The 21,380-nt window shown below is 35.3% G+C and overlaps 1 protein-coding gene across 2 annotated transcripts; it reads left to right on the top strand.

Moving 5' to 3' along the window:
* The first annotated feature begins 299 nt into the window (after nucleotides 1-299).
* Nucleotides 300-21,156, top strand: cenpf (centromere protein F). 2 transcript variants are annotated; one of them, XM_087290749.1, is made up of 21 exons: nucleotides 300-372; nucleotides 1,799-2,007; nucleotides 2,101-2,297; nucleotides 2,459-2,571; nucleotides 2,654-2,745; nucleotides 2,849-3,113; nucleotides 3,249-3,451; nucleotides 4,253-4,378; nucleotides 4,487-4,615; nucleotides 4,719-4,841; nucleotides 4,987-5,122; nucleotides 5,222-8,361; nucleotides 9,939-10,133; nucleotides 10,233-11,948; nucleotides 12,040-12,192; nucleotides 12,277-12,411; nucleotides 13,625-13,786; nucleotides 13,884-14,058; nucleotides 14,547-14,969; nucleotides 15,863-16,038; nucleotides 20,022-21,156. In XM_087290749.1, exons 2-21 carry the CDS (start codon nucleotides 1,846-1,848, stop codon nucleotides 20,226-20,228), a joined length of 8,028 nt encoding a protein of 2,675 aa, XP_087146875.1. In that variant the 5' UTR covers nucleotides 300-372; nucleotides 1,799-1,845; the 3' UTR covers nucleotides 20,229-21,156. The 2 variants fall into 2 exon arrangements, with proteins under 2 accessions (XP_087146875.1, XP_087146874.1); XM_087290748.1 differs by having other exon boundaries at nucleotides 9,939-11,948.
* Nucleotides 21,157-21,380: the final 224 nt, after the last annotated feature.

Raw genomic sequence — 21,380 nt, 5'->3', positions numbered from 1 at the left:
ATTCACTTGCAATGCACTTGCCTTAAACTAGTTTTCTTTTATAATTATGAATATTTTATTGTTGTTTATCTTTTTCCTGCTACTCGTCGGTTGTGTGCATTTTGGATGAGAGTTAATTTATCCATCCTTTCAATTTCGAAATAACAAAACGCAAAAGAATGGGTTGCGGAATTACATTTGAATGGACAGAGCCGTCCAATCAGAGGCCGGTGTCTTTACTCGTCATATCTCAAACGCGCCAATAACAGCGCTGCATTCAGTCAACAACGGAGTTGAACGGTTTTTGAATTTTCGACTGTAGTAACTGAAGAACACGAGAAGAAGACGGTAACTAAGCGTGGATTATCCGTGAGGGGTTTTACTTGAGACCTGGTAAGACTTTATAACGTTATATTTTGTAGAATGCAGATTTCATTGTCACGAGTGAGCTGTGTCCAATGTCTTAAAACAACCTGCAATATTATTGATATCTGTGTTTACATTAGCATTCTCGTGGTTGTTTAAATTTGTAACTTTATACACTTTACCTTACTAGCATTAAAACTTATGTGATTTAAATTTATGGTGATATTTTTCACTTTGCTCTATGGAAACGATCACATACCAAAAATAAACATCATGTAGATCTCTATATCCAAAGCAATTTTAAACAGGAAGTTGTTTAGGACAAAAAGGAATGTTCGTAATATAACCTTAAGTTGCATTGCCAAGTCTAACTGTTACCTAACTGCTCGATTAGGATGCTAGCTTGAGAGGAGGAAAATGCAGAAAAGTCATTTACATTAAATATAGTTACTAAATCTAAATATGATCTTTTTAAACTAAGGAACACTGTTAATTTGAATTGGTAATTTAAAAATTACAATTTAAGAAGTTACTACGATACTAATGTACATTCAAAACTGCCTCTCTATTTTTTATTTATTTTAATGAATACCCTTTACACGCAAAGATGAGCTATGTACAAATTATGTTTTACAATTACGTTAATGTTACAATACTAATTTAGGTGAAATTTCGGTCTGTCATTAATAATTGTGATTTGGCATTCAATTGCATTTTTTATTTTTAATGAATGATTTTGTTTTACTTGTAAACATAACTTGTGATATTTATTAAATAATCAGTAAAACCACACTTAAATAGAAAAAAAAATCAAATAAATAATAATTTAAATACATTTTGTATTCTGTTCTATATTATCAACAGTGTTGTTATTGTTTTCTGCTGTTTTGCTACAGTACTCGTTGTTTGCTTTTTTATTATACAGTCAAGCCCAAAATTATTCATACCATTGGAAAATTCTGACTTTGTTACTTTTATTTAACTAACATGCTTTCTTGACCAGAAATGAACATGCGTTTCCCAAAAGATAATGTGATGATGATCAGTGGCATCATTGTGGATTTCTCAGCTTTTAATTAGTCTACCTTTAAACAAATAATGACATGACCATAATTATACTTTAGCGATGACAGGTCCTCATTTCCGGTCTAAAAAAACCTTGCTGGTTGAATAAATTACCTTTAAGTCAGAATTTGCCAGGGGTATGAATAATTTCGGCTTGACTGTGTTCTATAATGTTTCATCTGCTTGATATAGAGTTTTATTAAAACAAAGGTCTGCTTTTATTATAAACTTTCATTCATATGTTTTCATAGAAAGCTGTTGACATTTCAGTTATGATTATCGCTCACAAAGGAGTAATGAAGTTGATGCATGAAAATTATTATTAGTAACAAGTCTATCATGCTTTATTGTGCTTGTAAGACCATGAAGTTACATTTACGTTTTTCAGAGTATGCCAGCGTTGCTGTGAACAGCAACACAACATCTTCAATAAACATGAGTTGGGCTGTGGAAGAGTGGAAGGATGGCCTTCCTGCAAAGGCCTTGCAAAAGATCCAAGAAATTGAAGCGCAGCTTGACAAGTTAAAGAAGGAAAGACAACAGAAACAGTTCCAAATGGATTCCCTTGAAGCTACTTTACAGAAACAGAAACAAAAGGTCAGAAACAACGTGGCAGATATTCTCAGCTTTAGCATCTTCACCAGTGCAGTTTTAATATCTCAGTAATTGGTTTATTATATTTCCCTACAGATGGACAGTGAGAAGAGTGAAGCCTCTGCCCTGAAGAGAGAGAATCAGTCTTTGGTAGAGTCTTGTGAACATCTAGAAAAGGCCAGACAGAAACTTACACATGACATCCAAACAAAGGAGCAGCAGGTGAATTATCTGGAAGGACAGCTCAACTCTTTCAAGAAACAGACTGATCGACTTGAACAAGAGGTCAAAAAGTAAGTGGAGTACTTGTAATTGTTCATGAGCTGCCAATATACACTTATGCTAATAACCATATTATAACTAAATAATTAAATAGTCTTTTTTTAGATACTGGAATATTCTGCTATCCACATAAAACTATGTTGACATAATTATTATTATTATTTTAATTCAGGTACAAACATGAATTGGAAAGGTCCCAAACTTCACATGCTTCAGAAATCCAACAGCTTAGCACACCGCAAAAAACATTTGCAACTCCTGCAACGCCTAATCACTGGCAACAGGGTAAGAGATTAATTGAATGAATAACAAACGACAATGCAAAACACATGCAACCAACTTCAATACTCAAATATTGCATTTTCAGACTCCAAAATCACAGACTTGCAGGAAAAGTACAATCGAGAGGTTGAGGAACGTAAAAAACTAGAGGCTGAAATCAAAGTCATGCATGTGAAAGTAAGTAAAACTCATAATTGTTTGGTAAAGAATATTGTAATTAACTAGTAGTTATTAAATTACTAATTAATAATAATGCAAATCTCTTTTGCATCACTTAAAGCTTCTAAACCAGTCTTCGGTGAGCCATAAGGACATTGCAAGACAGCAGACAGGGTCCTCAATATTTCCTTGGCAGCAAGATCAAAAAAGCAGTCATCAGTCTCTGCCTGTGATGGAGACACCCTCTAGGAGAAGAAATGGAGCCTCTGGGATGCCGTGGTCTTATGATGACACACCAATAAAACCCCACCAGCAGTTCACATCAGGCGCACCGAGTGACACAGTTGGATCACAGCAGATGGAACAGCTTAAGAATATAAATCAAGGTTGTTCAGACCTTAGATGGGTTCATTTTATTATTACTGCATACATAAGAATAGGCTTTTGAATTTAGCATTACAATGAGGATTTTCTAGTGCCTCAAGGTAACACATCTTGTTGTTGTCTCTTTTGCTGCTCAGATCTGAGGTCAAAGGTTTCTGAGTTGGAGCTCCGTCTTCAGGCTCATGAAAAGGATATGAAGAATCAGATCAATAAGTTCAGTGAAATTCAAAGTCAACTCGAAATGGCAAAGAAAGATGTGGCAGAGAAGGACAAACTCCTGAACAAGTCCAGAGATGAACTCACCAAGGCTACAGGCCAGTATGAGCAGTCGGTTTCTAAGGTAATTCACCAGCATGGAACACGCCACACTTTGAGCTAGACTTTATTGTAGGGATAAAGGAAATGGTAAGAGAATAGTGGGATGAAGGGAAGGGGAGGTAAGAGAAAGAACCGTGAACAGGTAGGTAGGATGACAAGACGTCCAACAAGCGACTTAGAGTGGGGGTAATGTCTCTGTAATATTTTTGTAGAGTGATTGGACCCCCGATTCAAACTAGGAGTAAAGAGAGAGTTAAAGGATTGTGAATGGGAAGCAAGGAAATAGGGGGAGGGAGGGTGGGTCTGAAAAAGTGAAAAGAACAGTGCAAGAGGGCTGGTCGGCCTTAAATAAGTTTTAGAAAGTAGGTGATTGGTTAAGCAGACAAAGTGAGGTGTGGTTCCGCCACCAAATCTTTGTTAAAAAAGGTAACTTGATTAAATATATTGCATTTGCACTTTGTTAAATTTAATACATTTTTCTCATGGTATTTTAAATTGTCTGTATAGTAGCCCTCAGAAACATAACATAATGGTTAAAAATATTGCTACACTGCATGCACTATATATTACATACAGTACATTAAAAAAATGTTAGGCTAAAAATCACACTTAGAAGAAAATCATAACAAAACTGATCAGTTTTGATTAAAGTAATTTTTTTAATGATCTAGCAAGATATTTAAACATTAAGTGTCCAAATATATTTGGAATCTATTTAATTGTTTTGATTGTGTGTTGTGCAGTCATTTGATTAATGGGAAATAAGTTGAACTAATCACAGTTTGCCTGTAGTATTTAATCTTTGGTTGATTTGGCTCCTCAGTGTTCAGCCTTCGAGATTAAGCTGAAGCAGGTAACCGAAGAAATGAACTGTCAGAGACATAATGCCGAAAGCATGCATCGATCTCTGGAGCAGAAAATCAAGGATCAGGAGAGAGAGAGTCAAAAGGTATTGTGTCTTTACCATCATACATAACATTAAACATTTGTTTTAGACACCTGAATGTCTATCGGATTAATATTGAAAATATATATTTGTCTTGAAACTTTAATCCAGGAACTTGCACAGCTTCAAAGCTCCTATCAAGCTCTTGATCAACAGTTCACCCAGGTGAAAAATAAAACCAGCATGGAGATCCAGCAAGCCAAAAAAGACTACAATGTTTTGCAATCAGAAATGGATAAGGTAATTTAATGTGGCATTTCTTTCTTTCTTTCTTTCTTTCTAGTTTCAAACATTATACATATTTGGATTAAGTCAACTTAATAGAATTGTGTTGATTTCAAAGGTGACTGCTCTAAAGAATCGACTAGAGAAAGAACTGGAGGAGCTAAAACAGAAACTTCTCAGGTCTGAGCAGGCCTTACAAGCCAGTCAAGTAAAGGAGGCAGAGACTAAGAAGAGGTTTGAAGTAAGTTAGTTTGTGTATCTGTTAAAGATGAGACATTTGTTTCTTGATTTCAAGCTTCTGCTACATCATGCCTGTTATAATAGAACTGATAGAATATACAGATTGTTTTGACCGCATATAAATATGATGTTTCTTCTTTTTTTAGGAAATGCAGAGAGAGAAAAACACTCTTAATTGTCAGTTAGACCAAGGGATGAAGAGGGTCAAACAACTTGAAGATGAAAAGCAAAATACTGAGCAAATTCTTGCCAAAAACTGCATGATGGTGGATGATTTAAAAGGTGTGTTTTTAAATAAAAATAGTAATAACTAATTAGCAATTAAAACAAGAAAAATCTGAATTTATGATTTATCCCAATATTTAAACTTGTTCATTTTAGTTAAGACACAAACCCAGAATGAGGAACTAACTGAGCTACGCAAAAAAATGGACCATCAAAGTGTATCATCTGCTCAAGAATTGGAAAATTTGAAGAAAACTCTGATTAAAGCTGAAGCAAAGAACATGAAAACTGAGGCTGAGCTTCAAAAACTGGTTCATGATGTTGAACTCAAAGAAAATAAGATTTGTGCTGTGGAGAAAGAAAATGAAGAGCTCAAAATGACCTCAAACTCTTGTCAGAAAGAACTTGCTGAGATGAAGAAAGAGTATGATGCTCTTCTACAGTGGAAAACTGAAAAGGAACAGTTGATAAACAACGCTGAATCCAACCGAAATGAATTGCTAGCTAAAGTTGCAGATCTGGAGAAAGACAAGGACAACCTAAGCAATGCTCATGGTGATCTCCAAAAAAAGATGCAAGATTTAGAAAATGAGAAGATTGGCCTGTCTGGTCAGATTGATTCACTCAAAGGTGAACTGCTTGTAAAATGTGTGGAGCTGGAGGAAAAAGGACAAGTGTATGAGGAACTTCAGCAGCAGTTTGGTGAGACAAAAATAAAACATAAGAAGGAGATGGACAATCTGAATCAACAAATCACTTTAACACAGGGGAAGGTCAGCGAGCTTGAAGCTAAACTGCTTCAAGAAACAAGTAAGTTGGAAGGAATGGAACAAGCCCATGGTCAACTGCTTGCAGAATATGAAAGTGCTTGCATCCTGGCTAAGTCAAAGGACTCCATTATTGAAATGAACAAAACTGAGATTGTACATCTTCAGGAATCTTTTACCTTGCGTGATCAGGAACTGGAGAAATTTAAAGTAGAGAAAGACATATTGGCTAAAGAATGTGAAGACCGTCTTGCACAAAACAAAGAGCTGGAACAGCAAAAACTAAACACGGAAACATCCCTGATGGAGGTACTTGCGAAGTTTACCCTCTTGGAATCAGACCTAAGATGTCAAAAAGATTTAAATGCAGAAATCCAAGGAAAGTATGATAAGCTTTCTAAAATCAAAGAAGACCTAGTAGAAAAAGTTTCTTCATTGGAAAAGAGAGAAAAGGATCTTATTCATGAAGTTGAAAGTCTATTACAAAAGAATAAATCCTTATGTTCTCTCGAAGAACAGTTTAATTGCCTTGTTGCTGAAGCAGAAGAAACCAGAAGTTCCCTAGAAAAGGTAAAGGAGCTACAAGTTCAGACCACAACTGAGCTGGAAAATCAGAAGACAATAGCGGAGAATCTTGCAATAGATCTTGAAGAAGAAAAAAAGAAGGCATTAAGCATCAAGCAGGAAAACTCACAACTAAAAGTCAAACAAGAAGAAATTGAAAATAAAGCAAATGATCTTTTTGAGAAATATGAAAGCCTGCAAAAACTGCATGATGCTGTTTGCCAAGAGAATGCAAATCATCTTAAAGAGATTTCCATAATGACAGAAGCACTTGCTGAAAAAGATGCCATGGCAGAAAGGATTGCTTTAATACAAACTGAACTTGAGACCTCAAATAATTTGTCGGCCACAATGAAGAATTCATTAGAAAATCTTCAGACACAGTTTGACTCTTCTGTAGAGCTAATTTCGAGTCTGGAAAAAAAATTGCATGACATGTCTGATGAAAAATCTTTATTAGAGATCAGTATCAAGGAGCTCACTGAGAGGCATAATAAGGAATCTGAAGTTTATGTCTCTGAATTGGAAACACATATTAAAAAACACAAGAGTTTAGAGGAGCACATCAGTGTTCTTGAGACAGAATTGCAGAACAAAAGTCTGGAAACAAAAACTGCTTCAGAGAAACTGGAGGTGACCACTCAAGAAATGATCAAGCTTAAGCAAGATTTTAGCCTCTCTGAAAACAAACTCAGTGTGGTCACTGATTCTAATAAGAAAGTAGCAAAGGAGCTTGAAGACATGAAGCAAAATGTGTTTCTGCAAGAGCAGGAGATGGAAGGTCTCAGGTTAGCTCTGTCTGATTTGAAAAACCAAGAAGCAGCAAAGTCCTGTGAGATTGAAACTTTGAAAGAAAAACTTCAGAAGGCTCAGTCTGAGCATGCTAAAACGTCAGAGACATTGAATGAAAAAAACATCAACATGAGTAAAATCAAAGTACAGCTTGAAATGCTGCAGATGGATCTAGAAGATAATGAAAACTGCATTAATGCATTTGATGCACAAGTAGAGGAGCTGCAAGGCAACGTTAGCATTCTTGAAGCAAAATTAAGTGAGAGTGAGGCCCAGAGGTCCAACCTAGAATCAAAGCTTGAATCTGTCAAAGAAGACTATGTGAAGAGTTCACTTGAGGTGTCACAGCTATCTGCTTGTTTGGAGGAATCCCAGAAGGAACAACAGTCTCGTTCTGTATTAGTTGCTGAGTTGGAGTCTCTCCGTGTAATCCATGAACAACTAAAAGTTTCTCTTGAGCAAGAGAATTGTAAGCAAGCAAACCTTGAAGCAATGTACACCAATCTTATGGACCAGAAAATAAAGTTGGAATCTGAAATCCAGGAATTAAAAGCAGATACTCAAGGTTCTCAGAAGCAAATTGATCAATTAAAGCAGGCAAATGATAGGCTGGCATCTCAGATTGCAGAACAGCAAATTCGCATAGAACAGCTTCAATCTGAGAAGAACCTTGCAGACACACTCAACAAAGAGCAAACTTCAGGTGGGAATGATCAAGATATTTGTGAAATGCCGTTTGCCAACACATCTCTTCTGCCTTTTGAAGAAGATACTGCTATTCTGGGTATGTCATCTCCTAAAGGGAAGCATGATTCACAAGAAGAGCCCAAAACACCATTGTCTACAGAAGAGGATTACAAAGACTTTGCTCTACAAGAGCAGATGCAAAATAAATCCAGTGACATTGAGGACATGTCTCATGTTCTTAAGGAGACTGTCCGAACCATGGAGGAACAAACTGCGATACAAATTGAGCAACTTAAATTGCAACATGCTACAGAGCTCCAGAGCATGGAGGAGCAAATGCTCAATATAAAAAATGAGTTGGAGGCCAAACTAAAAGAAGAAAAGCAACACACAGAGATCTTGTCCTCGCAGCTGGAGGCAACCATGCAACAACTGCAAGAATTAGACATTGCATCATCCTCCTTGCTGGCTGCTGATACCTCACAGGTAAGCTATATATTTTAATTTATGCATTATGCAAGTTAAACTTTGTGTGGGACTAATACCCAAAACACTAGAAAAAACGTTCGAGAAATTGATTCTGAGGGCCCTATCATACACCCGGCGCAATGTGGCGCAAGGCGCTATGCAATTGTTGTTTGCTAGTTTCAGCTTGGTGCAAGAGTCATTTTGACGTTCTGCGCCACACTGTTTAAATAGCAAATGCATTTGCGCTCATATGTGCGCCCATAGGCGTTCTTATCTAAAAAAAGAAGACGTTTTGAGGCACATTGCTGGCGTGTTGCTGTTTTGAGAAACTATAATAGTCTGTTCTATAGACCAGAACAAAGCCGGTCTATTGTCCAGTGCGCCTCGCTTACACACTGCTTAATACACACAAGTAAAGCAATATGCAAATATCTTTACATATGAAAAATAATTAAAATATTAAGGAAATATATATATATATATTGAAGGATATATATATATAATAAAGATATAAATTATTAAAGTATTACAAAACGTTATTTTCTAGCCTACATAAATATAAAAACCATACTTTCATGCCTTCTTCATCTCGGGGGCTTTTTCAGTTTAATCGTGACATTGCTTTTGAATAATGTTATTAATATTTGCAGTATTATTTATTATATCCATATTTATATTTGTTTTATTAAAAACAAGCTCAGATTTGCCCACCTATCAGGCTTTAGACCATATGAGGTACAGCATGTGCATTAGGATATAACTCAGTTTTTTGAACACACTTCGTTATTGTTGTTGAATTATTTGTTTCCAGGAAATTAGAAATTAATTTAGAAATAGTTTTAAAACAAGTCTTTGCATTTAACAAACAAAATTAATTATCTATAGGCTAATAATGTCTGTGCGTACAAGGTTTCCCTATCCACGAGAGCGAAAGTAAAAGATAACGAAAAGGCCTTATCTCTCATTCTCGTGCTGTAGATGCTCTGTTTAACTGTTTTCAGTTTTTTCACTTACAAAGTCCCATGTAAATAGCTGATGCACCATGGCGCGACGTAACTGACTTTTAAAGGGAATGAGAGATGAGACTCTGATTGGTTTCTCAAAACACACCTAATAAGCTCAACCCTTTTAGACCATGTGCCATGGGCGGAAAGCGGATTTTTCCGTCCATATATTAGCAAAAGTGGATTCTGACACGCCTTTGATGCATTTGCGCCCTGCACTTTGCACATGGATCGTCAAAATAGAGCCCTCAGATTTTAAAATGCATCGCTATTCTCTCTCAAATTGATTCTGAGCTTAGCTTTTAACAGCAGATGGTGCACTTTCTCATTGGTGTCAGTGTAACATTGAAAACTAGTCTAGAGCGCCATCTGCTGTTAAAAACTAAGCTCAGAATTGATGTCTCAAAAGATTGTTTGCCACAGCTCTACAAAACACATTTGCATCAATCAGCTGTGGGGACATGTTAAGTTGAGTAAAATTACAAAGATTTTTGGGCAAACATTGCTTAGTTCATATTTAATCATTGTCACACACTTTTTACATCACTAGTAACTCAATTTGTGATGCTACATTTACATTTTCTTTTTCAGAATATGGGAAAATTTGCATCTGAAGCACAGGATGACCTAATACATCATACGGAACAGTCCAACTCCACCTTGGGTATTATCACAGAAAGTGAACATTCAAATCTGGAAACTGAAACTCTTAAGGAAGTTCTAAGGAAGCGGGAAGAGGAGCTTCTACATTTGCAATCCCAGTTTGAAGTTTTGGAATCCGAAATGGTAATTAGGAAAGATTTGTGCTTGGACTTGGAAGGCAAAATTTGTAAAATAGAAAGTGAAAAGACAAACGGCACTGACAAGTTGGCATCTATCATTCAGGAAAACGAGAAACTGAACAAGCACATTGGAGAGTTGAAAGAAGAGATCGATTCTTTAACACTACAGCTGCAGACTTCCAACTGCCAACTCACTGATGTTATGGAGATGATGGAAAGCTTAGAGATGGCAAAAGGTGAGTGGAATGAGAAATTTTTCCAGATTGAGAGCGAATTGAAAAGGGTGCGTTCGGAGAAGGCCAATTTAGAGAAGCACATCCTATCCATGGAGGCTGACATAGAGGAGATGCAAGAGCAGAAACAGAAGCAAGAGGCAGAGCTTGAAACTGCTAGAAGGACAAATTGTAGCCTTGAACAACAACTCAATATAACTATGGCAGAAGGTGGGCGACTTAAAGAAGAGCTGATTTTATGCACTGATGAAAGAGAGAGTGAAACTCACTCCCTAATGAAGTTGAAAGAAAAGGCTGATCTTCTGGAGAAGAGAGAAACTGATACAAAAGAACTTATAAAAGAGCTAGAAGATGACATTAGGGTGGGGAAAAAGCAAAACGAGGTGGCGTCTGACCAAATTAGTGTCCTGCTGAAAGAAAAAGAGCAACTAATTCAGCAGTCTCAAAACCTTGAAAATAAAATAGCTCTTTTGAATGAAGACAATGAACGTTTGTTAAGTGAATTAAATGATTTAAAACACAATGACAGCTTTGCTTCAAGAGAGTCTGAAAACATGTCTTCCAAAATCCATTCACTTGAGGATGAGAACGCAAGACTGTCCCAGTCGCTTGAAATGTCCCTTTTGGAGAAAGGTGAAATAGCCTCCCGATTGATTTCCACTCAAGAAGAAGTGGCTCAGATGAGACAAGGCATTGAAAAACTGAAGGTACGAATTGAATCTGACGAACGCAAAAAGAATCACATGAGTCAGCTGCTCAAAGCTGCCCAAAGAAAGGCAGATGTTCTTCAGGACAACATTGAAAATCTCGAGAGAGAAAAAGAACTTTCTGAGCAGAATCTAGAGGATGCTATTCTTCAAGCAGAGACTGCCAAAGCCGAGCTTGAGGAAATACAGGCTGAAAAGCAAGACCTTACCAAGAAAATCGAAGAGATGACTAGCGAACTAAAGGATCTCAAGGAGGAGAAGTATAAACTAGAACAAGAGCTTGATCAAAAAAACAAGCTAATAGAGGAATTACAGTTGTCCATTCAAGAAGCATCTGAAAAGCTTAAATCTGCAGAAGAGGCAACCGTGAACCAAGAGCAAATGATTAAGGACTTCCAATTTAAAGTTGGCGCCATGGAGGAAGAACTTCGACTCTGTCAAACAGAGGTAGAATCAAAGGAAGTAAAGGCATTGGAGTTGGCCTCTCATTTGCTATCTTTGGAGTCAGAAAACAAAGAATTTGCGCAGAGAGTCCTTGAATATGAAAGATCTCAGGAAGAGCTTCATTCATCCAACCAGTCCCTCTTGAAAGACTTTGAAAGCAAGCAACAGGAGCTTAGCGAAGAAAACACACAACTCCGATCACAAATAGCTGAACTGCAGGCACTTTCTTTAATTCGAGAGGAGCAAGATGAGGAATTGCAAAAGGACAAGGTTGAGTTACAGTCTACTATTGCACAGCTGGAAGAGAAGACACAGATGCAGTCTACCAAGTTGGAGGTCATGCAGAATAGTATATCTTCTCTTGAGATTAATATTCAACAGCTGGAGGGTCAACTTGATGCTATGAAGCTGATGAACGTTGAACTTACGGGAAAGGTATTATTTTTTCCCCGTCACCTTTAATGGTTTTTAATTTCTCCCCTCACATTCACGTCACATATATTGATTGATATTTGTTAATTTTCAGTTAAATTCGCTACAAGAGAGCAGTTTGCATCTTGAGACACAACATAAGCAAGAGCTATGTGAGGCAAAGGAAATACAGAATGCTTTGGAGATTAATCAGAATCTTTTGACTTGTCAGCTGCAGGAGTCTCAAAAACAAATTGAAGAATATAAGGTAAGAATATTCTTCACCATATTTTACTCTGGCCTCGTGGATGTTCAGTCTATGCTAAAACTACATTTTTTTTGCACCTTTTAGTTCAGCCTGGAAGCACTGACAGCTGAGAAAGATGGCCTACAGAAAAGTATATCTGTTATTCAGGAAAGTCATGATGTTCAGTTGAAGGAAAGTAACATGAGACATGAGGAGAACCTGAAACGCACACAGCAGCAGGTGGGCTGATGCAACATTGCAACAATGTGCCTTTTTCTGTGCATTCTGTCAAGAGGTGGTCTTATTTCAGAAGATTGCATAATAGTGGGAGATCAGTTTAATATTATAGAAATGTGTATACAGTGCTCAGCATAATTGAGTACTCCCCTTTTTGAAAATGAATATTTGTATCCATTTCTCAGTGAATATAGGCAATGTATTTCGGGGAATTTAAACAAAACCGTTTTATTAAACTGATATGTTTATAAAATAAAATAAAAAATTTGTCACCAAACTTATTTACAAGTTGAAAGATATACAATTAAATTCAAGCAAAATATTGCAACAAAAAATACAACCTACAAAATTTTTATTAAATTTCTTCTCTTGATTTTTATTTATTTATTTTTTTTTCCTCCTCTTTTAAAATTTGTATTTAATATTTTTCTATAACATATAAATTTGGGTGTGCTATTTTTTGGACCGTTATCAAAGTATTTTGTTAGATAAGCTCCAGATTGGCTTCAGTACTGACTAATCTAATCTGTATGCACAAATATAATGTTGTATCGCTTCCTATTAAAAATATTAATTTAAAAGATAGATTTGTGAGGCGTGTACTCATATTTATTTATTTTATTTGTTTATTTGGCAGGGACAGTGTACATAAATTAGCATTTCTGCCAATGCGCCAGAATTAGCCCGAAGGCTATTTTTCATCTGTTGTCCCTTAACAACCTAGAAAAAACAATACAAAAATTATACAATCAATCAAACATAATTAAAAAGTACTAAAATAGACATGGTCATATAGATGTTAAAAGAGAATATTTACAAATTAAGCTAATATATGCTGATCACTGTATGTTAAAAATAAGTAAATGGTGAGTCACTAAATGTAATGGCATAATCAGTACATTTACTGCCTTTATTTTATTATTCTTTATTTTAATTTATCTTGTGAGGAGTTCAGGAAGTAAGCTTTAAAAGTAAAAATGTTTTACGTTGTTTTAAATGTTTTTAATATTTATAAAGATGTCAATGAAGATTTTTTTTTTAGTTTATGTTCAAAACAAGAAACAGAATCACTGTAGAATAAGTGCCTCTCTAACATTCAGTTTTGTATTCAAAGAACATATGTTCACTTTAAGTTTTTCATTTCATTTTGCTTTACTTTCAGAAACACTTATTAAATTGTTGACCTCGAAAAATATCTTTTATTTATTTTTTACAGCTCGAGGTTGAACTTAATGCACTAAAGGAAAATATCTTAGTGGCTGAAAAAAATGCTGCACAGTATCAGTCAGACCTTGAGAGCATCAAGTCTCAAAATGCAGAGAAGGACTCTGCCCTAAAGGAGTTGCAAAGCAAATTGGAAAATTGTCAAAAAGAAAAGGTTTTTTTTTCTGTTACTTTTTATATAATATTATATTTGACATTTTATATTTGTAAGTTTTAGTGAAGTAATAATTATTTTGTTCTGGTTCCTATAGGCCGAGTTAGACTCAAAGATTACACGCTTATCCAAAGAGAAGGACAGTGCAATGAGTAAAATCAATCTGTGGATGAAGTCATGCAAACAGCTGGAGAATGAGAAACAGACACTTCAAGAAGAACTTCAGCAGCAGGGACAAGAGATAGAAACTCTGAAGGCCTCAAAAGAACAAGGTATGGACAAAACATTAACTAATGTTAAGTCGAACTACACTGAAGATATTTTGTTTGAGGTCAGGAGATGATACAGTTTTGAAATTTAGTTTACATGATCGTTTATTTTTATAGTATCTCATATATATTTTAAAGTCTGCACTGATAGCCTAGTGGTCAGTGTGCCAACATCTAGTGCTACTGTACTGTAGGTGACCTTTCTCATTCATCATACTGTCCTTTCTAAAATGGCATCAAAAATAAATGAAAAAAAAAAAAAAAAATATATATATATATATATATATATATATATATATATATATATATATATATATATATATATATATATATATATATATATATATATATATAATTTGTTAATATATAATTTGAATATGTGTTTTCAGTCTTTTAGACACTGTATCCCTTTAAATGTATAATTATAAAAAAATGCACTGAATGTAAATGTATATCTAATGAAAAAAATGTAACATATGCCATGTTAACAGCTGATGGCAGCAGTAGCAGTGGTGCCCTGCAGGAAGAACTAGAGGAGCTGAAAGAAGCTCTTGAAGAGAAGAGCCGTGAGGCAGACGACAGCATGGACCGATACTGCAGCCTCATGGTTAAAGTTCACAAGCTGGAAGACTCCAATGAAAGCCTCAAGAATCAACTCAAACAGCTGAGCACCCAGACAAAGACCCCCAAGAGCAGAAGATCCCTCAGGTCTGAGACGAGTGATCTGGAAAACAGTAACCCTGAGGGCGTTACATCAGGAAAGAGACAGAGAGCAATAGATGACACTCCTAATAAAGCACAGGAAGCTCTGCACAACATCACCAAGAGACTGAAAGCTGCAGCCGCCACACCTAAAGCAAAACAAGATGATGAGGATTTCAGACCAGAGGGTCTGCCTGAGCTGGTTCAGAAAGGTGAGTTTTTCACAGCTTGTCGTTCATTATATTCATGGCACGGCCTTCAACATCAAAGGTACTTTAAGGTCACGTTTACATCTAGTTTTAAAGATGTTGGGGAGGGGGGGTATATTGAACAATGAACACTCAGAACTAATTAAGAGAATAAGCTCAACCCTGTTAGACCATGACCTGCGGCAAATGTATTTTTCCATCCTTAAAATAGCAAAAGTGGATTCGGATACGCCATTAATGCTTTTGCGCCCAGCGCTTCAGGCTTTGCACCTAGATCTTTAAAATAGAGCCTGTTGTATGTAGGTATTGCAGTCAATTCTAAATATAGGATGGTTGTTGTTTATCACCTGGCACCCCCCGATTCCTAAGACTGGCCCTTGCAAATTCGAATAATTTAGCTTAAGCAGAAATTTGAGATGAAAAACATGCTGTAAGTACACTAGAACGAGTGACACAGTACTTCACATTTGGTTTAAACCCAGCCGTACACTGTTAGCTGCTAAGCTAATGTTCACATTTGTAGTATTTGTATTGCTTTCAAATAAAATTAAAAAAAACACCTTGTGGATTTTATAACACTTAACCGTCATCTCATTTTAGAAACTGATACTGTCCTATGGAGGTAGGTCACATTTTTGACCATGCCCCTGTACATGGAGGCAGCCTTCATGAATTAATTAGAATACATCGTTTTCTACCAAGGCAACCCAGGGTGCTGAAATTTTTTTTTTGTAAATTGGCAGTGGGTGGGTTACAGCGACAAATACAAAGACAATATTTTCAAAGCAGAATTACTGACTAGCATTGCTTGACAGACGGATATGTATGTTGACTTGAATATGTGCAATATCTTTCCTGCTTTTTTTTCCACATCTACATCACTTATTTTTGTTTAGGTTTTGCAGATATTCCAGTTGGAGAGATGAGCCCGTTCATCGTTCGCAGAACTACAGCGCAGCGCTGCAGTCCTCGTCTGGCGGCTCGAACAACTGCAGTTCTACAGAGCTCAGGTTCAGCAGAACATCCTGCGCAAATCTCCATGCAGACAGCAGAGGGCAGAACACCAAACACTGTGAGTGGAGCTACCTTTGAGTCCTGCAACCTTTAAAATGATCTGCATCTTTCATTTTATATACCTATCAAGTTAAACAATGAAAATTTTGGTTTTTGCAACAATATATATATATATATATATGATTTTTTTTCCCCTGGTAACACTTATTTTAAGTAAGTAAATGTTTTAAAATGTAAACTGTTTTAGTTACACTGTCGGTTTCATGCAGTGTGCTATGAGTAAATGATTGGCGAAATCTGATATTCTTATATACATGCAACAGTTCAACGTTTGTCTAGTTTTCTTTTTCCTTTTTTATGCTTTGAATTTACTTTTTATTTTTTGATTTAAAACTTGTAGTAATTTTAAGTTTGTGTGACTCTTGTGTGTAGGTGTAGAAATCTTACTTTGATAGTGACAAGTTTTTTCATTGCCTTGAAAGTGAAATACTTGAACATAAACACGGGAGGCTGAGAAAAATGATCATTTTAGGAGAAAATTTCAGATGGAATTTAGAGGTCTTTGCTTCTGAACTCTTCTTCTGTAATATAGTTCTTATCATAAAACTTATTTTAAGAAAAACAAACGTATGGGAACCTGCTGTAAGAGGTTTTTAGATGCTCGTTGTGCATCTAAAAATATTTAGTCACTAACCACAGGAGGGCATCATAAACCCTCTCAAAATGTTTCTGCAGTCTGTAGTTAACTCATTTCAGACACTCTTAAAGTTACTGACCATGAAATAATTAGCAAATGAACCCATGAAAATGACTTTTTTGATTAGATGGCTAAACTTTAAGTGCTTTGAGGCATTAAAGCTCCTGTCAGCTTTTACCTTCCTCTGAAGTTCTGATCATGTCACCTTACCCCAGGTCACCATTTCCTGGAGATTTTCACTTTTCTTCAACAATTTAAAGGGAAGCAGAGACCACATGCTGGACAGTAAATCTTCTGTCCCAGATAAACCCTTCAGCACCTTTAATGGCTGATTCTTAGTATAGTTAAGCTTTTCTGAAGGCCAGAGTTCTGCATTTCTTCTCCTGTCTGTCAGTTTGAAGAAATAATCCAGACTGAGTATGAGTGTAATGTATAGTTCACCCAAAATTCTGGAAATGCTGTTATTTATTCTCTCTCAACTTGTTTCAAACGTATTTGTTTCTTCTGTTGAACACATAAGATATTTTGAAGAAATTCAGTTGGATACAGCCTACAGGTATCTTCTGTGTTCATTAGAAAAAAGAGAAAAGATATTTGAACCACTTGAGGATGAGGTTATATTGTTATAACAATTATTAAATTTGTCCAGACTGCAGAGGGAACAAAAATGTATTTATCTGCATGCTATGTTCACATTCTGGCGAATGCATTTATTATATTATAAAACCTAATAATAATCAAAGTTAGAAAAAAATTCATTGAAAGGTAAAAATCCAAAATCAAAGTGCTCATGGGTAGCTTAATTAATGTGTTGGTGCTCTATGAGCAAGGGATTTATCAAAATAAACATAGCACTCGAAAATGTGGAAAAAAATATTAAAAAGCCTTTATTGACATGCGTAGGAGCAGTTTTAAGGGATGTCAATAAAGGCTTTTTAATATTTTTGACACATTTTTCGAGTGCCTTGGACTTCCCCTTGCTGATTTTATTGTATTTTAAAATTAAAATAAACTATAAAAACACATCAGCCACAACATGTATCAAAATAAAATACTGTATTTTGTATTTTAAAAATACTTTTACAAAGGAGAATGAAATATCTTCACAACTCTTTCAATAGGCCTATTCCATCAATCGCTTTGGTGTAGTATTAAACCATACATTATTAACATTACAACTAAACCCATTTTATTATCTATTCCGCAGCTCTTTTATTAGCTGAATGTGGTGGGGGGACACAAATATTGTATGTATTATTTCAAATGTCAAAATTCAAATTTTTTTTATATAGCATTCCAAAGTTATAGATTTTTATATTATTTTATATTGTAAATAAATCTGTGTTTTTCAAATATGAAGACAGAAGTCAATGATTTATTTGAAGCATTTAGCCTGAAATGTTACTGTTCCAATTACTTTAAATGTTTCTCAAAATAAAATGCATTGTGTTCAGTAAGCAGTGACCACAATACCATGAAACTGTGATCTTTCTATCCAATGTTATCATACAATCACAATCTTATAGCACCCCATACCTAGTTGTTACCATGTTTTTAATGCATTTACTCCTTTTTATTATTAATTTTATTAAAATTTGATTGTGAAATGTATTTCTCAGATTATATCTCTGTGTGGATGGATATAGATCCAGATTACATTTGAAATAAGTTTATTTATTGACTTATTTATTTACAAAGTTCATAAGCTTGTTTTCCAATTTTTGAATTCCAAAACAGTCCAAATGTAAGTAAAAACTAAAGGTCTGCATGCATGTACTGCTCTTATAATTATTTCATAATAATTACTTCATTTAATATGATCTTATTTAAATATTTACAAAACAAACAAAGAAATTATATTAAGAGGGTTTTAAAAAACAATCGGAAATAGGGCTGCGCGATATATATAGTTTTAGCAACGATATCACAATGTGATTGTTCGCAATGGTGAGTGTGAATTATAACTGATCATTTTGCAAGAGCTTGTTGAGCCCTGTGACTGTGAGCGTTTTAAAAGCATTTACGCATAAGAAAATAGAACATTTGATGCTTTGAAAGATTTTTCTTATTTTTCATTTTTTCTTTATTGAATTTATCTGTGCTTGCAGGTTGTTTATTACACAATTATTGTGCTCAAGAATATAAATATGCCTATTCAGGTTGTCCGCAGGCTCTTTAATGTAGAGAAATTGAAGGCCCTTAAAAATTATTAAAAAGTCTTAAATTCTATTTCGCAAGGTATTAAAATTTATATCACTTTTCATTAAGCAATGTATAGTTGTACACTAAAGTTTGCCAAAATAAATCTGCGAATATCAGGATGCTGTGTAGTTTATGAAATCAATAAAATCCTGCTAGATTTGACATCATGCTGCTTAGTTTACTGCAGTAACCAAGGCAACACCATTGTTTCTGGAGCTCTATAGGCGGCAACCTGCTAAGTTAGCTAGATTTAATAGATTTGTTTCAGTATATGAATAATGTTTTAGTTTTGGATTATTTTTTGACATTATTATTCAGTAGATATACCGCAAGTTAAAATCTCACAAGTGTTTCTAGTTGAAACCTAAAGTGGTTTTAAGTTCTTAAACTGTATGGAAAGGTCTTAAAAGGTATTGACTCTCTGATTCCTGTATACTCTGTTATTATAGAAGACTAATTGTGCTCAAGTGCTATACAATTAAACTATACCATACTAGCTATCTTCCCAATCAATCAGAAATTATAGGTTCTTTACTAACATTTTTTTTAAACTCATCTAGTGAAATTGTATTCATATCGCAATTTATATTGCAGAATAAATAAATAAAAAAATCGTAATGCGTTATTTTTCCAGTATCGTGCAGTCGTAATCAGCTTGTTGATTTCCCTTCCTAAAACCAATACATTTTTAGAGATGTTTAAGTGTCTCTTAAAAGCTGATTGCATTTCATAGTCTAATGAATAATGTAACTACCTCTATCAAAGACTTGTATACAATTGACAGCCCTATTTAACAGACACCATGACAGGAGAAAGCAACAGCTAAACTTGAAAACAGATGCGAGTGGTTGGCAGGGTGAGAATGAGCAAAGCGTTAGTCAGCTTTCAGCACAGCCAGTCTTCAATTACGCTTCAGCACTGTTTCTTCTGCTGCTCAAAAACTACATGCTGGCTCTGTGTGTTTGGAGAGTACAGCAGATTAAATTGACTGGTTGCATCTTCTAGTTCTACATTTGCACTTTTCCACAGCTTGCGTCTTCCCCCAGCCCACAGAGAGATTGTTTTGAGCATTAATATATATCGCCGCCGGCCATTCTTGACAGCCCAGCTCTCTTCTGACATCATGTCCATGTACTTTTCAGGTGCAGAAGCCCAAGGCCACGCCAAGCAGAAATGTGCCTTTATTATCCACACTCACCAACAGTCCGCTGAAAAACAGCTGTGAAAGACTCGCTCCTGTTATAGAGCAGAAAATCAGCAGACGCTCAAGAAGCTTCAAGAACAGCCCGCAGACATCGGAACAGGTCACTGCCTCTCCAAAACAAAACGATAACTGCCAAGTCCAGTGATTACTGGGATGTGTGCGCTGTGTTTTCAGTGCTGTATGCTGCAGATTGTTTATGCACTGGCTTTTTAGCATTGTAAATATAATGGAAGAGCAGCTGTATCATATGTCTTCTATTCTTCTGTCATTTTTTTGTCTGTTTTTTTAATATTTTCTTTTCTTTCTATTTTAAAAGCAGATGTTTTATACGGATCGCAGAATAGCTCTGTCATGTTATTGTATGTATTATATTGACCTCATTTCTGTTGATACCCATTTCTGACAGAATTTGTTTAAATGGAATCGTAACTTCATCTCGCAATTCAGAGCAATTCAATTTACATCACAAATAAATGAAACAGTTATGAAATGTATAACTCTACATTTCATAGCTGTTTTTATTTATTTATTTGACTTATTAATCAGGGAAAAATTCCAATTGCGTGAATTTAAACATTCTTGAGAGGAAAAAACATTTCAAAGTATCTCTGCTTATATAATTGCGATGTAAACTCTGCAAGGAGAAAAAAAACGTATATTTTTTGCAATTTTAAGTTCATAGGAGTTTTTTTCCAAAATTATGAGTTTTTTCGCAATTCTGAGATTTTGTTTTTAAGTTTCCATTCATTGGCTTTTATAGTTTGACTATTTTTTTAAACAATTTTAATCCGTTTAAACTGTTTATAGTTGCAAAACATACGCTTGGAATTGCAAAGAAAAGGCTTAGGTTATTTTTCACAATTGTAAATTTAGTATTTTCTGATTTTGCTCAAAGTTTGCATCTAAAAGAAAGTCAGAAATATCTGATGAAGTCACAGTTGCATTTGTATAAAATTCTGTACACAAACTAGCTTCTATACATTTGTTGTTTTTTGTATATAAAAATGTTACAACTAATCACTCCCTTTTTACGGATTATTCTACTACTTTACTAAAGTTCACGATGTCTTACAGATCTGTTTGTCTGTGTGCTTCTGTTTTTCATTACACACGAGTTACAGCAGACTAATACATAGAAAACATAAAGCTGTAAATAGAAATTTATACCAAAGGCTATAGAACACAAGACATGTCACTAAAGCCCCGCCTTCTAGTATGGCTGCCAATCAGTGATCGCTGATTGGCTGAAAGGGTGGGGCTTGGACCAGAAGTGCGTTTCTGCAGATTTTGTGTGATC

The sequence above is a fragment of the Danio rerio genome, chromosome 17 (assembly GCF_052040795.2).
Source record: "Danio rerio strain M-AB ecotype USA chromosome 17, GRCz13ab, whole genome shotgun sequence".
NCBI lineage: Eukaryota > Metazoa > Chordata > Actinopteri > Cypriniformes > Danionidae > Danio > Danio rerio.
Note: the sequence above shows the minus strand (reverse complement) of the source record. Positions and strands in the feature narration are given on the sequence as shown.

Excerpts from the sequence above, each read along its gene's own strand:
- cenpf (XM_087290748.1), top strand. The coding sequence starts at position 1,846 with ATGAGTTGGGCTGTGGAAGAGTGGAAGGATGGCCTTCCTGCAAAGGCC. Across the intron at positions 3,114-3,248 it reads GCTTAAGAATATAAATCAAG|ATCTGAGGTCAAAGGTTTCT; the intron begins GTTGTTCAGACC and ends TTTGCTGCTCAG. Across the intron at positions 4,842-4,986 it reads AGACTAAGAAGAGGTTTGAA|GAAATGCAGAGAGAGAAAAA; the intron begins GTAAGTTAGTTT and ends TTCTTTTTTTAG.